Source organism: Anabas testudineus, chromosome 4 (genome assembly GCF_900324465.2).
Source record: "Anabas testudineus chromosome 4, fAnaTes1.2, whole genome shotgun sequence".
In the NCBI taxonomy this organism is placed as follows: domain Eukaryota; kingdom Metazoa; phylum Chordata; class Actinopteri; order Anabantiformes; family Anabantidae; genus Anabas; species Anabas testudineus.
In genome coordinates this window covers 17403173-17422263 of record NC_046613.1, presented here as the reverse complement: position 1 = coordinate 17422263, position 19091 = coordinate 17403173, and the positions used below count along the sequence as shown (strand labels likewise).

Sequence of the window (19091 nt, the reverse complement as noted above, 5' to 3'; positions counted from 1 at the left end):
GCTCAGATGTTGCTTGGAGGCGCAACAATAATTTAAATCTCATTTGCTTATATTTTACACTACTTTTCCCCAAAATGAGGCCTTTTCCCAGTTAGATAGGGACTCTGCTTTCCCTGTGTTTGATCCAATATAATGATCACAAATTCTTCCTTTGCAGTCTTGAGTTATGAGAAAAATATAGACTATAGTAACAGACTCAGATAGTTCATAGTATTGCATTTGCTTGCATGCAACCATAGTGAATTTGGTTATTTTATTTTAGGGGTTCTATGACTGTTGTGAATAATCAAATTACCACTACTCCAGATGTTACTATATAATTACCACATTTTACAACTCATAACCTCCTAATCAAGCAAAGAGAAATTCAAAGTTAGCACTGAAGATGCATTAAAACCAATGATCTATATATTTAACTACTGTCTGCTTTTCACATGAAAAAAAGAAACCACAAATGGCAGGTTCAGGAGAAAAAGAAGAAGCTAAGTAAAAAGGGCACACACCAAATATAAATTAAGGCTGAAATCACTGAGTTTGATTTGCATGGGGTTAGAATTATCAGGGGAATGACTGTACTCCTCATAACAGGTTGGTCATTTTTACATTACACACTGCAGACACAGCACATTTACAGAAGATTATAATCACAGACCACAGATGCAATTATTAATGATCACTGTAATCAGTCCCGTCTGTATGATGTGCAGAACCAAAATTTAAACTAAGTAGGTTGGACAAATGTGTTTGTTGTTGCTGTATGCAGTATAGTCCTACCATCTACTCCATCAACAGTAGTCTAACTCTAGTTTGAGTTTGATGTTGTTGTTGTAGGTGTGAGATAGGTTTTAATCAACAATTGACAACACTATCTTAACCGCCAAGATACTGGCTTTTCTGATTATATAACTGTCAGTTACAGTAAATTCAAGTTGCATGATCCACTGTTGACTGACATGTAATTTCATTTGTCTTAGCTGAAATAGAAAAGCACCAACTGAGTGTCAATTCAAGTTATTCACATCAAGCTTTATTGAGGGAGGGGTGGACTATTTAAAGAAGCAGATGTTTTAGGGGGATTACATTCCTTACACACTGTAATTAAAATATACAGGCCTTAAATTAAAGAGAATGTATGGTCACGTTTCAAGGCTGGATGAGCTGAGCTGAATTTAATTTACGTCCAAAATAGTGAAGACATAAACACGTTTGAAATATTTTCCTAACAATTACCAAACCAGTTTTCTATTTTCTATTCAGCTCTGCACTGACAATAGACAAACTGCTCACACGATCAAACATGTTTTATGCACTGAAATACTTCTGCAGGCCATGAGCGTGTTTGCATTTGAATATTAGCTTCCATTATGTCATATAAGCCGGCTCTGCCTGAAATGGTGGCTTGATATATGTCACACTCCAAGTAAGCCTGTTAATTGTTTGTTTTTAGACAGCAGCAGGGCAAGTTTACAGGGTTAAACTTACAAGTTAATTTAAATAAGAATTATAAAAACACTGCTTTTGTAAATACTGCTTTACTTTTGTAAAATAAATTTCACTACCATCTTTAAAATCTTACTAGTAAAGGGCATGAGCAGACAAAAAATTTCTGCAAGTATCATTAATGTGGTTAACAGGTTTTCTCTTCTACTCTCGCAATTTTCTATTTTTCTATAACAGTTTGCTGTAATGATCCTCATTTTTGTCATTTTAATACTGAACTAACATGCTTTACAGCCTGTAGAACAGCCTGTACAGTGTAAAATAGCATAATTTCTGCAACAAATGCAACATTGGACAAATAAGGCATTATGCTTTATTTGTTTTAATCATTGTTAGTAAACAAGGAGTGGATTTATACCACTAAGAGTCTTTTTATCAACAGCAGCTCTCCACCCAAACTTAGCTGTTGACAGGCCTGAATGTCTTTACATAAACAGCCCATCTTATTACAGGTGGGCCCCCCTCAGAATAGCCCACTAGCATGTTTACAGTAAACGGCAGCATGGTAAAGCTGTTACAATGGACCTTAACCACACCCTCCGCCCCACCCTGCTGCCCTCAGCTTCTCTTCCTCAGCTCACAGTCCTATTCATGACAGGAAACTACTTTTTTTTACTCTTAGGAGACATTCGTTACAGAACCTATAAACAAATGTACCGTGCCAGAATGTCAGGTGGGAAAGACAAACGTTAAAGCCTCAGCTTAGGGTTTATTGACATTTGGTCAGAGGCTGGTGTTAATTTCCCACCCTGGTCGGATTACTGTATGTGCTGCTGAGAAAGTGACATGCACTTTTGATGTAAAGGGTATGAAGGCCAGATGTGACTCGCTGGTCAACAGCATTTTTTTATTTATGTACTCCCACAGTGTGCTACAACAGATGATTCTAGGATATTTTAGGGATATGTGTAATGGTCATCGGTTTCTAACATAATGAACAAATAACAACACTGCAGTGCTCCAAGAAAAAGTTAGTCAGCAGTTTCAGTAACACAAGTGATGTCATTTTTAAAGGCTTTGCTTTTCCAAATCAAATGCAATTCTGGCAGGTTAGATTGTAACATATTCGCTGTATTTCTGCTGTTTACCTCAAGATCACCATGATGGAAGACAAGGATATCTTTTAAGTGTTGCACAATTATGGCTGTTGTACAATCTGTGTGAACCACTTGTTTTTTCTTAGTTTTTTGCTGTCTAATAACCTTGAATAAAAATACTTTATAAGTCCAACTGGACTTCCTACTTGGATGGCATATGATTGTCTCCCACTACATATAACAATACACCCCCACTAACCCCTGTTGTGGTTGTTTTGGGGTCTGTTGGGGGGCTACAGCGCAGCCTGAACCACTACCTGCTTTCAAATTAAAGTGAGCAGAGCAGAAAAACTCTTCACAGGAAACACAGAGCAAAAGAGATGTAAAGAGACAGATCCTACCTGTCTGAATTGCTCCTCATAGGTCCACTCTCCATGGTCCTGCCCACCCAGATGGTTGTGTGTGGTGTGAGGAGGCAGGATGGCGATACGGGGCTCCTGGTCAACACTGGGGCGAGCCTTGAGCAGCTGGGAGTGTGGGTGGAGCTGACGGTGGGGCAACAGGAGGATGCCTTTCCCAGGTGCTACAGCATCATGGCCTGTTGGCAAACCTTCCTCTGTGAGATCATCGTCGTAGTCTTCTTCCATCTCGCCTTCAAAGTCTTCCTCATCCCATTTCTGTTTGCTGTATGTGTGTTATAGACAAGATCATATTGTTTAAAGACATTGGAATAGATTTCAAAAGTTTCAGGACAGTCTGACTTAATGCATTCAGTACTTACATCTGCTCCTCCTCGTCTGAGCCCATCATGTCCTTGCACTGCTCCTCTCCTTCTTCATTGTCATCATTATCAGCATCATTATCATCCTCACCGCCGCTGCTGCGCTCTGACATGGGGCTGACTGATACCCTCTGTAAACCGGCCGCTGCAGCACGCATTGCCGCAAGTGCTGCAATTTGGGCTTGCTCTGCCTCAGGGGCTGGACTCCCCATTGGCTCATCCCCCCCTCCTCCACCTCTGTGGACTTGAGTCTGTTGGGCAATGGCTTGCTGCTGGAGCTGCTGTTCCATCAGCAGCTTAGCCCTCTGCTGCCTGTGCAGGTTCTCCATAACAGCCTGCAGCTTCATCTCCAGGGAAAGCGGCACTGCGTTTAGCGGCCTTCTTTCCCCTCCCTCCCCCACTTAAGGAGCACCAGTCGGGGGCCAGATAGGGAACAATCGTTGATACTTCTGCCCAGGGATACTGCCCAACAGTACCTGAGATGAAACAGCTAGAAGCTGGCTGGAAATTTGACGGTTTAGATTTAGTGAAAATGTGGGTCCTTGAGAAGAAGTGGAAGGAGGAGGAGGAGGAAAAGGGTCAGTCAGAGCTCTGAGACATACAGTCAAAGGTCGGCTGCACTTATGGAGACAGAGGCCTCTCTTGTCTGAAAGGTTTTCCTGCAGTCAGGCGGAAACCAAAGCCGACAGCAGAGCTGAGTCGCACAGCATTCAATGAGGCACAAGCAGTGGAAGCTAAGGTGTGAGTACAAGAGCTCGCTGCCAGACTATAAAGACCTAAGGGAGAGAAAGAAAGAATAACAGAGTGTCAGACTGCTATTTCCCCGCTGTCTGTTAACATCAGTACCTTCAGCTGAAGGGCAAAAGCCTTATGTTGTGGCAGCACCAAAACTGTTTGACAACTTTCCCCAAAGCATCAGATTGTCTATGTTTCTATTTTTAAACTTAACTTTCCATTCACTGGCCTTTCACTAAAGTGGACATTTCAAACACTATCTTCTTTGATCTGATTTGAAGATGTAAAGTACGCGTGGTTAAAAACCACGGTTTTATTTTGTGCACACTGTAATTTTGTTTTTGCTGTTGCATTGGTTACAATTTTCTGTGCTGAAAAGATAAAGTGGATGATACTACAGGAAAAAGTTCAACATATTATTTGAGGAACCTGATGAATGATTTAGATTTATATCTATCAACTGCCTGACATGCGTCTTCCAAAAACATTTGTTAGTTACAGAAGAGCATAAAACTGTCTCCCTGACAACTCAAATCATGGGTTTAGACAAGAAAAAAAATAGCTCACACAAAAAACAAAATTCAGTCCAAAATCCACATGCATGGAGTCAATGAGTGCACGGAGCCTGTTGTGCAACATGCTCATGATTACTCACACAAAACAGACCAGACACGGTGTTCACAAAGGACACAATGTTTTAACCTCAACAACAAGGAAGTGAAATCATAGGAAGAACCGTCACTTTCTTCACCTGATTGGCTCAGAGCCAATATCAACTTCAAACCACCAGCTAGAACAAGCATTTAATAGACAGAATTAATATTCAGAGGTATGACCTTGCTGAGGTATGACTGGTGTGTTTTCCCCACTCATTAAAATGTTTTATTGTAAGTAATAAGGCACAATAGGGAGTTTTTTTATGCGACTTATGTAGGCGGTAATGCTTCACCTACGTAGCTGTTCCCAAAAGTCTTTAGGTATGCAAAGAAGCCTCTGTTCAATACAAACTAAGAGTCGGCACCAATAATGTCGTAGTGTTATTATCACCTATACCCCAGAGTCAAGGGGAGGAAACTGTCTCTGCTTCCCACTCTTTATTCACACATGTTAAAATGTTGAGAAGCCTATGGCTCACATCAGCCATGCAGAGATAAGAGCTTCATAGTACGTTAACAGCTTGTGGGGAAATTAAATTCTTGAGCAGGTGCTGGACATGCTGCAGTCCCAGTCATGACGGTAGGCAGTGGTGACTGTGCGCTAGGACTCATTCTGTAACACTGACTAATATGTGAACCAAAAGACCTCTGCAACTACCACCTGCCCTAATCCTGTACTTTCAGAAAGTTTTGCATTGCACCTGTACACTTAGTACATTCTGGATGATAGCATGGATGAAACCTAATTAATTGCTTCTATAATTTTTCAACTGAAACTGTGAATGTTTGCTATTTTTCTTCCTTTTTTTTGCAGTAAACTAGATCTTTAGGACTGATCGTTGGATTAAACAACCTGAATCTGTTAACTTGGACTTCGCAAAGCTGTGATGCTACATTGTCAACAATGAATTGGTTGGTTGAGAAAATAATCAGTAGTTTAATTGATAAAGAAAAGAAGTGCTAGTTGCAGCCCTATGTCTTGTGACTTACATCTTACATAATTTATATCGACACAACAAACATTTTAACTAGCTTTTACTTTCATTTTGCAATTAGATTTCTGAAATACAAAACCTTATAACAATATTATATATTATATAATTACCCAAATCTTTATTCATGTAAAAATGACAAAAATAACCTAAATTAGCATGTTCAGAGTCATTAAACCCCCAATCTCCCCACCAATGGAACAAAGCTGCACACCTCTGGCGTCCACAGCAATTCTCGTCTATAATATACTGCACCAAAAGAGGGCTGTTTTTCTCTTGTGTGTAGCTCACTAAAATTACACAGGAAATCATGCCAAACGTTTAAGGGTATAGTAGTATAATCACAAGGTAAGCAGGCTCTGAGCACAAGAGACAAATAAACTTCACATCCAACATCAGAGGCTGGTGACTGAAATTAAGTTCTGCTTCCATTCATAGGTAAATGGACTCTATATCTTAGATCCCCATATCTAATATTTACATAGTCATGAATACATAATGAAAAGAGAGGCAACACCCACACACATCCTCAATGTTACTATTACTCTTTAAGCAGACAATTTTCTTGAGAGATGAGATACTCCATCAGCCAACAATACTAGATCCAACTGGCATGAGTTTGTGCAGCTTTATGTGGGTCTGACTCATCTGTAGTCTCCAAAGGTGCAGGGAATTAAATGTTTCACGAGTGATGATGTGTAACTGCAGAAAATGCTAGAAATATATTTCAAGTCAAAGATTTGATCCACAGCACTTGCTTCCTGTAACAACAGATGTACATTTGGCTTTTGATGCAACAGCCCTTAAAAAAGCAAACAAATTTTCAAGAAACAGCTGGATAATAATATATAATGATCTAAAGTCATACTACAGACATGTGAACTACAGCAAGCACAGGAAAAATATTTCCCTCACCAACACTATGGCTTTATGTTAAAGACACTGTATGTTGCGCAAGGAAATAAGAGCTGTGAAACTTGTCTTCAGTGGGTAAAGGAAGTGACAACTGACTGAGCAGATGCAGCGAGCCAGCTGACAGATATTCAATATTGATTCATTACATTCTTTAAAGCAATGAGGCACCACTGAATGGTTGCAGTTGTCAGATGAAGAATAGTAGCAGTATACACAGGATTAAAACATCTTACCTAACTGCATCTGGTTTGACTGGCACTTGTCTCTGTTCTGTTTCTTGTTGTGTTCTGCTGCTTCAGTACAGGACAGTAGGATCAAAGTGGAAAGAAGTCCAGAATTACCAATGATACACGAGCACTATCCAGTCACTTTGCATTAAGTGTCATAGGCAAAGTTACTTCAACATGTTAAAGTAGCCATGCATAGAACACAGGTGCTAATGAGCACAATATAAATCTCTACTTTTCACAACATATTTGAACCAAAAAACAATACTGTCTCTGATACAGTTTCTCCCTGTGTGTCATATATGTAATTTCAAAGACAGAAGTGACTACAACAGAGCTATTCTGTTGACTCTTCCTGTGCAGGGGGAAGCAGAAGTGGTCGCTTCATTTCATGCCACTGTTCATCACAAGCATCAAGATTTCCTATATGCTAGATGGTGCAAATTACATTGCGCCACTTAGCGTGTTCTCCCCGCTTCCCCAAATGAGGTGACATGTTTGATGAAATCTTATTATATGACAGCAATAATGTCATTCACAATGCTTGGATATTTGGTACTAGATTTTCTGTGCTATCAGAAAACAAGACTAGAAGTCAAGTGTTTTCTACATACGTGCAATTATACTGATCAAAAGTGAGAATGACCAACCGTGGGTCCCTCAGCTTAGTCTCATTGTTTAGGTTATGTTTGATCGTAACCAACTCACCTTTCAACTCACTATTAACAAACTACTCATGCTATAGTACATGTATACTCTATCTATCTATCTATCTATCTATCTATCTATCTATCTATCTATCTATCTATCTATCTATCTATCTAACTGTCTGCACCCTACAACATTTCTGCCTCTCTATGGTCATCATACCCTTTACATGGCTGTCTCCAATCAAGTGCTTTGTTCCTGGTACCACACACTGTTGATGAAAAGCATAAAAATAGAATTGTGCATTGCCAGCAATAACATCTGGGATCTCCTAATCAAGGTGGGTCAACATTGAAGTATAATTGCACATAAAACCCAAATGTTAATAGTGTTCCTAAACGCTATTGTCACAAAGACATGTTAAATTTCCTAAATTATGAGTTATAAATCCTCCTAAAAGCACCAGTCCTCATCAGTGATTGCTGCAAACAGTCCTACTGGTTCATATTACTAACAATAGTAGAGCTATGCAAACTGTTTTTGGATGCAACACCACTGTGCAGATAGGCTAGGGATTGCTTTAAGTATCTCATTTTCACACATTATGAATAACTAGACCTTTGCCAGAGTTATAACTTATTTAATATATAAACCACAGCCTGCTGTGAAAGCAAGCAGTCCCACTGATCAACAGCCAAATACCCTTAAAACCCAAGATTGATTCCATTGTAGCCAGGTTGGGAAACCACCACAGTCCATTGGGTAATTTCCCTACATTTCTCTGCTTGGAACAGCAATTACTTGGAAATCCTGCTTTCTTCAAAGACTGTTGTATTGTTGACAAATTCTGAGAGGAAGTTGCTACTATGGCTGGGGTGTAAACAGGTTATGTCATTAATATGTAGCTCTTTCCAGTCAAAAATGCTGTCGAAACCAACTTGCTTCATAGTTTTGCTCCATCACTGTGCCATTTGTAACATGTTAACATTTACAATATCACTATAGCTGGAGTAAAGGTAATTTGAACAGTATCGGAAACATCTGGAGTATTTGAGGACTTCTTCTACAATTCATTGCCAGACCTTTATGGAGGGTTTGTGAATTCAATAGTTTTCCTCAAAATCAATATGACTACTTAGCATATTGTGTTTACCAAGGACCAAAGGACAAATGTAAATCCTGCTGTGATGGCTGACATATAGTGATTTTCTTTTAAGGGCAACCATCTGCTTTAGTTACTGTGAGGACCTCTCTTCATGCAAAACAAAGACATATAAAAAGGCTGATTAAAAGATTGTTCTGACTGCTAATAACTTCTCCAATCTTAACACGGTCTGGCCTGTTTGCATTCTGGTGTGTTGTCTTTCTCTCACATTCATATTTTTCTTCCTATAACTCAAATTTACATTGTCAGGCTTACATTTGCATTCTGCTCAACTGGGAGATTCAAATTTGAGTATACGTTTTGCTTGCACCCCTTTCTTTGAGCAGGGCACCAAATCCCAACCAGCATTCAGGACTTTTGCAGTATACAGTATACTAGACCATGAGTAAATGTCCTTAGGATGCAGATCAATGATCACATATTGCCTTTATACAACATAAAAGGCAATCCTTCAAATTGAAGCTGAATATAAGACCCTTAGGGCTCATTTAACACCTTAATTGGCTCAAGGGAGACTGGCCTGCTGGAATAGGCGGCAGGAGCCCAAATGGGGGGCAGGGTGGGGAGGAGCCACCAGATCGGAAACCTTAACAGTTGGCTGAATGAAGGATAAAAACAATGCGAGCTAATGGGTTAATCCTCTTTTTTTTAAACCCACATTTGAGAGGTGGACAATTGCAAGGTCTGAGCAAACACAACGAGTGATAAGAACAAGAGCAAAGGGTCTAACTCCAACCAGATAAAGAGACCCACAGCAACTAACATATATGCACATACATTCATACGAGACTCACTTCGCTTGCTCTATTTAATAGAAAATAAATGTAATACAAATAAATAAAAAAAGATTTACTTTTGTGGCCTTTTCTCACAAAGATGAACTGCTGGTTTCATAGCACAATAAAAAGACAGCAACACAGACACAAACCCAAGGGTTTTTCCTCAGTAGGTAGTTTGGTTTTCATGTGCCAACAACAGTGCAGATACTTATCTTGCATTTCAACATTTGGATTAAAAGTTTTTAGTTCCTTTTATGTACTGAAAGAATAAGCCATCTTTTGCCTGATAAAGCCGTATGGTTTGGCGTGAACTGGGTGAGGTCTTTGTGAGACTTGAAACTGGATATTAAAATAACGTCTGCTTGTTCTGCTCGACTGAAAAATCAAAGAGAACTTGGTTCTTAAAGTGGCAATGAACAAGATTTAGATTTTTAGTGTGGCTCTAAGTGCTCTTTGCTGGTTTTTCTGCGCTTAACTTTCTAAAGATGTAAATCAGTGTGGGTGGTACTATAATGTCTTCTTGGATTTCTGTTGATGGAGTTTTGAATTTCTGTAGGTGGTACTTGTAGTACAGTGCTTTCTTTATCAAATTAGCTATCATATTGGTGCTCATGCTACACCTGTTTTGAATAAGAGTCTATCAAACTTGTACGGACTTGCACTCAGCTGAAGATGTCTAGCGCTACTTCTATGTCCACAATATGGGTAGACTGAAGTCTTTTGGGTTTCAGCATCTCGTCACTATATACTTTTGTCATGCACCACATCAATGTATGGTATACTGCTAGTAGAAGTGAAACAGGATTTTTACCAAAGCTGTCACACACACACATTCCTAGATAAATGTTGTTTTCTGACTGGAGTAGAACTTGAAAGTTTTTTCAGTTCATGTCTACTTTTTACTTATGTCTGTGGACAACTGCAAGGTCTGATCAAACACCATCTCCAATATATCAGTTTAATGTATTACATGTGGGCTGCAGCACAACACAACACCAGAAAACTGTACAACTATTATATGTAAACAGTTGTACATGTCTTTTTTCTAAGGCTTTAAAAAAACTTATCTCCGTTCTATTATAGTTTATCCATTGCATGATATAAAATATAGTTAAAAAACACTGATGACCTCTTATAGAAAGAAACAACTTCACTAGCTTTCAAATGAGTCATTTCAGACTCTTTAAGTCTTTAAGTGTAACTGTAAATTGCTCAACATTAAAAGACCAGCATGAGGGTCAATGTTATTAGAACAAATTCCTTGTGTTCAATGCAATGTTTTCTAAAAACTCAGTGCATCTTAAACACACATTTTCAGCTAAAATAGCTAAAGAAACAAATAAATGAAATTATGCAAACATTTTATCTTCATAATCATCAGGTGAAAATTCATTCTAAGTATTATTGTATTTCATTTAAAAAGGAGATATATGAATTAATTACCTATTAAACATGCTCTATTTTATTTAATATTTTTAATCTATGCAATGATATTCTGTATTATAAATGAATGTATGTAAATGTAACAGGCTATCATTTTCTTAAAATGTTTAAATTGTTTTGTTTATAGTATTCACTGCTCATGTAAACACAGGTTAGCCTCTAATTTGATAAAAGTTAAGTAACTATTCATAATCTTTTCAATATAAAAAAGGGAGGAAAAGAAGCATAAAAACAAGAAGTCAGCCAGTGGTGCTGGTCTTGATTATGTGTCCCTCTCTCACATTCCTTGCATTATTACCTCGCAAGGCAATAACACAGGCTTCATTGAGCCCCACTGCACTAACAACGAGATCATTGAGGAAGTGTCGCACAGGCTGGTCACGCACTTTCCACTGACCCCTTCCAGTGAGCCAAAGCAACACAGCGAGTCAAATCTGATTAGCTCCAGCTATTCCATAAATTAAGTGGGCATATAGCAAAAATAATCCAGTAAACCATTTCTCAGCATTGAACTCTGTGGTCATCTATAAAGCAGCAGCATACAGACAAGTGAGGCTAAAAGTGATTTAGTGTACTATTACATTCACAAGAATCTGATATTTATGTAATAATATGTATATAGTGTTTGTCTTTTTTGTTTGCTTTAAGAAGTGTTCAATATTTAAAAAGCTTGATTTCTTTAATACTTTTACTTGCAAGCAACACCAAGTAGAGCAGAGTACAGTAATTACTGAGATACTGGAGAGTGTCTGAATATTTCTACTACAAAAATAGTACAATAGTGAAAGAAAATGTCTGGTATTGAAAAATAAATATGTGTGATCAGGTAAAAGAAATATCAGCATCAACCAATACTCAAACTACTCACAATTCAAATTTTTGTTCTTAACTGAAAGGGGTCAAACACGACAAGTGGGACAAAGCATTCCCACGTGGGCTGTAAAATACATATATGTATTTCTATATGTTAAACAACTTTTAGTTAAAGACAGAACAACCCACAGGGAAATGTATAGAAAACATGTAACTTTAAATTAATCCTAATCACAGTAAAAGTCATCACATGAATAGCTGAAAAAAAAGTCTCTGCTGATTCAGCTGAAATGTCCGTAGGCACATGTCCACCACCTCACTGGTGGATATTGACCTCACCATGTTACAACCCTGCCTAGCTTCACGTGGAGTATTATGAGAGCAAACATAAATCTCATGTGCTGACAGCTCTAGAGAAACAGAGGTGATTCCTACAAAGGCAAACAAAGTCAAAACTAAAACAATGCCACTTTTCGTCAGTTTTCTTATGTTTTAATGCGCTCTGGCTAAGTACTTGTGTTCATAAAGCTATTTTCCATGCCTTTTTACCTTTTGTTCTTTTTTCAACCACAAATTAAAAGATTTCTCAACAGAGGTCATGCAACTTAAACTTGACAAAAACACACAGAGTACACCAAATTGCATTATGGCTGTTCATGCCTATGCAATTCTATATTGCTCAGCTCTCTAGCTTCCTACTAAAGTCAATAATGTAAACTACAAGTTTTAAAAATATTATTCTGGTTATTTCCGAGTTATTTCTGGTTTTGTGTTAAACAGAAGTTGCCGAAATATCTAACCAAGACAAATTCCAGTGTTAAACATGAGTCTGCCATAAAAAGTTAGATTCAGGATCCTGCATGTTGCTGCTCGCTCAGTTCAACACACTGCTATTGTAATTCTAGACTGACGGTATGATGATAGTTCCTCTAGTGCGTGAGGGTAGGGGGTTTGCATTTTCACTGAATGGCACGAACATCCCAAACTGGATTAACTTGTTGGTTTATATGGCGACTGTGTGGTCATGTCATTGCATTGTGATCTTTAACAATCAAGTCTTTTGTCAGCACAGAGGGATGGATGAGGGGAAATCTTAGATAAAGAGCTGTGTGCATTGTGCAGGGAGACATCCAGAACAAAAAATATCACTTCTGTGCTAAATGTGCCGGCACTCTGCGTGCACATGAAAACTCGCTGCCATCTCTGCTTGTATCTTTTAAGCACAGATCTGATTAAATTAGACTACCTGATTGCTTAGGCACGCTGCCAGTGCTAGCAGACACATTTATGACATAAAAATGCTTCAGGTTTGATTGACATGTCAGCATTTGGCAGCTGTGTGCTGGTATCCAGGCAGAGAAGTACCAGGATAGTTCAAGATGGCAAAGAGCTCAGTGTCAGCTGCCGACTGAGTACACAAAACCTAAAACTCCAAGCTGCCTTGCTAAGAAACTGCAGGGTATCCCAAAGACTCAGACCTTTCCTTACTCTGTTCTCTGTCTGCGTCACCGTCAGCCCTGCTGGGATTCCCCCATGGCTCCAGCCCAAGTAGTGAAGTAACTTGTGCGTTTTTTTTTCCTGCATTTTTTGGCAGGACAACAGAGTTAAAGCTCCATGTGCCGTACAGGCCCTTCAGAAATGTAGTTTCTGGCACAGAAACAGCTGAAAGCCAGCCAAGCCACGATACTTCCCACTTCTTTAATGGCAGGAAAACTTGTGGTGTGCAGACAGCGGATGGATTCACTGTGATACAGTTCATGCCAGTATTCACAGGTGGGTTACTAATGAAACATTCAAGTGACACAATGTAGGCAAAGCACACACCCTTAAGCCGTGACAGCTTATTTTAATGCAGTGACAACATAAAAAGCAGACTTTACAACCCTGTAAAGGATTAGAGTTTGAGAGTAAGAAAGCCAATAGGCGTCAGACCTGTTTGTCTTGTCTGTGCATGTTTGTCTGTCATTAATTCACAGTGACTAACCAGTTCAGTGGCTATCTGCCAGTGACTGCCGTTCACTCAGTCATGATGCTCAGAGGCAAACGGAGCAAAGATATTTGCATTACGCTTGCTGATTCCAAATGTTTTTCAAATACCCTTTGGTTGACATCAAACATCTATGATGACAGGAAGCAGCTTATCAACATTTGAATGACAACACTGCCTGCCTTGCAACTTGACATGAACACTAAGGAAACTTGAGGTGTAAAACTACAAACATCACCAATCACTGAGACAACAAGCAAAACTCACAGGCATTAACATACCAAACACCTGATTAGAACTGGAGCCAAAAGTTTAAGTTAGGTGGAGGAAGACATACTTTAAATACTACATTAACTTAGTTAACTGTGAAATCTGATTAAAAAAAACTATTCTCAAGTAATTTCTTTATATTTCTGGTTACATTTGACCAATATTCAAAAACCCAGTGTTACAATGGTTTAATTAATAGTTTGTTAAAGTATTACATTGCTCACTTTGTGTTTCTTTCACCCAACTGTTGCAGATCCTTTTCCTGTGTAAAAAGAAAAATGTTTTGTTACAGTATTTTCCGTTTCTACATAGCAAACTATCAGCACTGACAATCTTAAGTGTTTACAAGAACTAATAAGATGACCAAATGGTTGATTTTTATCAGCAGCAGCAGACTAATAATTTTAGAAACCTGTATTGCATAAGTAATGCAAAAACAATTATTGGTATATTATGAAAGTTCAATCAATATTGCATCATACTGATGTATTATCAGGTCACTGCAATTTTAACTTTTACAATTTTTATCTTCTTCTGATGGGAAATGACAGAGATCCTGCAAAAATACAACACAGACATCAGTTCTTCAAATCAGGAACAACAAGTGTTTTCATGTAAACCTGCTTTCATAACAAGAAGTGCTGCTTTAGGCCATCACTGAGCCCAGCAAGCATTATGCAAAAGCAAAAGGGAGGCATTTTAAGACCTGAACTTGTTCACTGGCCATTTGTTTCTAATTCAGAGTGGGTCAATCTCAATGTCACTGCCCACTGCAGTGGCTTCTTCTGGTCAGAGGTAACCATATGCCAGATTGGTCCAAGGAGACTAGTGTGGCGATGGCCTGGCCAGCCTCTAAGGCGATTGGAGGATGGTGGGGTGCAGGGTGTGATAAGGGCCAGGAAATCTCTCCTAAGAATTCCAGTGCTTAATAATCACATTCAGAAGCTGTAGTGAGCTCTCTCACTCACTTTGTTGCAATGTGACCAACACTTAAGACACATATGGAAGAAGCTAAGAACAACTTGCAATTTCTAGACAGAATCACACCAACAAATGAAAGTGAAACCAGTGTTTTAAGTATGGCTAGGTAAATCAGATGAGTGAAAATCTTCTTTTAAAATTCTTTTTTTACATTTCATTTAAAAATTCTCCATGCCGCTCTCTTCATCCTGCTTCTGCTGTTCAGATTTTTACTTCCAGTTTTCAGGTTTCAAAATTTCATTTCCTGATCAATTTTGAAGTCACAGCTAACCGCAAATCTGTTGACGGCTTTATGTTACATAAAGTTTCATCATACCAAAGTCATTTCCAAACTGTGTTCCTATCAACTCGGTTACGCAGCAGACCTAAACATATGAACAAATATCTTGTATTTACCTAATAAGACAATTGGCAAATAGAAAACAGGAAGGTTTTTAAACTACAAAATGTTAGTGTTCATTTATCTGTTACATTTTCTTCTGATGAGTAGAAAATAAAAAGTAAAGCTTTAAAACTGTAACGTGATCAAACCAGTCAAGAGCAATGAAAATCTCCACTGAAACCAACGGTTTTAAAAATGCATCTGTTCAAGGCCAGCAATACAAATTACTATACATGGCTTTAAAATCAAACAGGCTTCCTGTGCCTGTACCCCCACCTCCTCGACCCCCCTTGCCTGGTGAGAAACAATAACACCAACCACAAACCAAATGCCAGTCAGTTTTGGTTGTGGCTGTGAGGTTTGCCAACATAGTGTAATACACCTGAAAATACAGTAAAGGGACATTTTGAATGTATCTGAATCCACTTTAATGTAGACACTGTCCTTGCACGCTGAACCTGTTGTGTGGATGTTTTGACTTGACTTGTCTTGATCTCAACCACTAACAGATGCTGACATTGTTTTATCCACCACCTCCACCTTTTGCACATTTACAGAACACTTTAAGGGATTTCACCCGATACTGGCACAGCCCTAAAGGTTTTGTGGACTCGTGTGCGATTTATACAAGTAAGCTGATGTAAAAGTAAATTTTTGAGAGTTATTTTAGTGTACGTTTTGCTCTTAAACAGGACTGAAACTTGCTCTGATTGTAGGCATCATTTGACATAGTCTGCTAAAACCACTGTATTACAGTGTCATCACTAGTTTCTGGTGTAATTAATGTGAACGGTTATTTATATTACGAAAGAACCTAATCATTATCTTGTGTAGGCTATAAAATACCACAAAATAGAGAAAGATATTCACCCTGGTGACTAAAGGTCCAAGATGACAGGTTAAGATCTCTTGTATTGTCCTACTAATAGTCTACAACCCCCAAATACAAATATATAACACAGAGAAAGTAGAATATCACAAGTTTTTCTGCTAAGTAATTACTTGATTATAAAAACAATTAGGTCCTCTTAACATCGCAGCTTTAAATGAGAGCAGATAAAAGATATACAGCCTAACTTAAAACTCACACATATACATACACATACAGCCAACTTTAGTTCTGAGTCATCCTGCAGTCTCTGCAAAGTCTGGTGTCCCTAACCAAATTTCTTTCAAGCCCCATGTTGTAAATGCTGTCACATGCACTGGTTTGTACAGCCTATCTAACTTAAAGGGCAATAGGATGTAGTAACATTACACAATCACATAACGTTCGTGGATGTTTAATGGCGTTGTAAAGGAGGCTAAGTCAAAAATGGAGGGTTCAAATCGTACATGACGTTCCGCCATGAGCAAAATGCAATAAGCTCAGCTTTAATTAGCATTATTTTAACCACAAATCTATAACAGCAAACACATGTAGCAGTTGTCTTACCCATTTAAGCTACAGCACCGGATAACAGTGTGAATAATCCGCTTGTAATATTAACTTAAGTCGCGTATAGTTCAGCACATTTGTGAAAGTAACGTTATTTCGTTGACAACGTTAACTCGTTTATAGCTGACGGTAACCGCCGCGGCTGCTAGCTTATAACACTACTCGTTTTTAAAGACTGGACTCTGTATGTTCGACCAAATTCCACCGAACAAAGTCGACAAAAAAAAAAAAAAATCACTCCCTCGCTATTCGGTGCAGTTTTTACCTCCACAAATGTTGCTTCTCGCGTCATTTTGTGTGAAATCAAACGTTGGCTGACATCCAGGGTCCGCCGCCGCTACCTCAGCTACAGACTATCGATCAGGCGAAGTGATAAACTTCGTGTCGATGTGTAAAAAGCGGAGTCTGTCACTGACGAGTGCAGCACAAAACAGTCAGAGACACACGAACACGTGAAAATGATGTACAGCGCTGTTAATTTAACACGTTAAACGAAAAGTTAGATGTGACATTACCTTACCACGTCGGCTTCCGTTCGGTTTTTACGCTCTTTGGAAGCGGAAGAAACATTCCTGCTTTCCCCGTCTCTGAGTCCAGTCTCCCCCCCCCCCCTGCGAGAGAGGACGATCAGCGAGAGCAGGAACCGGAGAGGTGGCTGTGGGGTTTATTAGCTATAAATAAACCGGATTAACGGGACTGCATGATATCCACGCATTCGGCTTTTTTTTCTTCTTCTTCTTTTTTTTTTTTGTTTTTTGGACGTAATTGTGTTTTCAGAGTTGTAGAGTCGGTTTGAGAGCCCGCATCGTTCAGTCAGTCAGTCAGTCAGTCAGAGAGGCGTGGAGAGACTCTCCGTCCTGCACAGTCTGATCATTGGTTGACAAACAGCAATCAGATGCAAATTCCTAACCTCTGAATCAGCAGGGGCCAGCCCCTCATGCACCCCCACCCTCCAGAGCAGGGGATGTCGGTAAATGTAAGGGTGTGGAGAGAGGTAAACACAACCCCTGCTGCAGCAACCGTGCTATAAAAATGAGCCTTTCTGCACTGCTGGCCTACTTTTTGTTCCATGAACTTAATATACAGAGGAAAATTGCATTCATTGCTTATGCAATTGTAATTGTGGCATGTGCAAATGTTTGAGCACCTTCTTATGAGTAGAGCAAGAAGGCAACTCTTTAAGAGTAAAAGTGCTAATACTACAGTTTTAAAATGCTCCATAACAGTGAAGACCAGTGAAGTGGAAAACAACAACACATGAGCACCTCACTGATACATTTGAGAGAAAGGAAGGGGAAATAAACTGTAGGACTGTAAGGTCTGAGGCTCCCGGACACAGATATCTGGATCGTCAAAGACTAGAAGACCAGACAGCCTTTCAATTATTACACCACAGATTAAAAGTAAAAAGCTGGTAAAACTTGAAGTATTTCATATGTTTTATTTGATTGATTGAAGTGTTTTGCATTGAATCATTCTAATTTGATTTATCCTACAGTGGATCCCACAGAAAGTGTAACGCCACCAGTGAACCTCCCTTTTGGCAGATATCACAGTTTATCACAAGAATTTTCACCCACACCTTTCAAAAGACCCGGGGTTCCTTAACAAACATGAAAAAAATCTAAGATATTTTTAGTCTGGGTCGCACACACTTTATTTTTCATATTGTCAACAAATCCAAAGAAAAGACCAAAACCATTTAAGTGTGGCTGGTGAAAGCAAAGCCTAAAGTATCACATTTCTCTGTGCCGTAAAGTTCAAGTGTCCAAAAACTAACATAAACACAAGCACAATTTACTCCTGTTTGAGTGACAGTTAAATATTATCATTGAGTGAATGGGATACTACCTTCCTGAAACTGCCCACAAACAGAAAGCAAAACAAACAAAACAAAAGTAACATGCAAAGGAAAAATCAGACAGCAGTCCAGTCCAAACCATGGCTAAAAATTCACAAAGACTACTGGGTAAGATAGGGTTTTAAGCTTAGATCATCCTGAAGATCTTTCTGTACATTAAAAGGCAGCAGCATCTTCACACCAGCCAAACAGAGCCAGGTCATGATTAACAAGTTTTTTGTTAGAAAAAAATGTAAACCAGTGAAAAACATAATTCCAATAATGACCCAAAGTTAAAAAAAGTGAGTGTGGGTTCCCTCTGACACACAGAAGCTAAAATGTATTCAGCCGTCTTTTGAAATAATGTAAACTACTACTGAACTAAAGAAACTCAGCTCTGACATGTGCTGAACACGCATGTTTCCTTGTGAAGCTTCCCTCCTGTACTTTTCTTTACCCACTTCTCTGCTCCGAGCTGATTTTATATGGTCTGTGGCCGTTT

General features: G+C 38.9%; 1 protein-coding gene across 7 annotated transcripts in view; it reads right to left on the bottom strand.

The window, feature by feature from the left end:
• Positions 1-17619, bottom strand: part of arid3a (AT rich interactive domain 3A (BRIGHT-like)) — a 43058-nt gene extending 25439 nt beyond the window's left edge. For 2 of the 7 annotated variants that reach the window (XM_026345057.1, XM_026345064.1), the window contains exons 1-3: positions 17265-17619; positions 3319-4094; positions 2939-3221 (exon numbers count right to left, since the gene is read on the bottom strand). In XM_026345057.1, coding sequence (XP_026200842.1) covers positions 2939-3221; positions 3319-3665 — 630 coding nt within the window. In that variant the 5' untranslated portion in view covers positions 3666-4094; positions 17265-17619. Of the gene's footprint in view, positions 1-2938; positions 3222-3318; positions 4095-6849; positions 6941-14172; positions 14211-16746; positions 16940-17014; positions 17213-17264 lie in introns of those variants that run through there. The other 5 variants (XM_026345060.1, XM_026345059.1, XM_026345058.1 and 2 more) reach the window with 5 other exon arrangements.
• Between the last annotated feature and the right edge of the window lie 1472 nt (positions 17620-19091).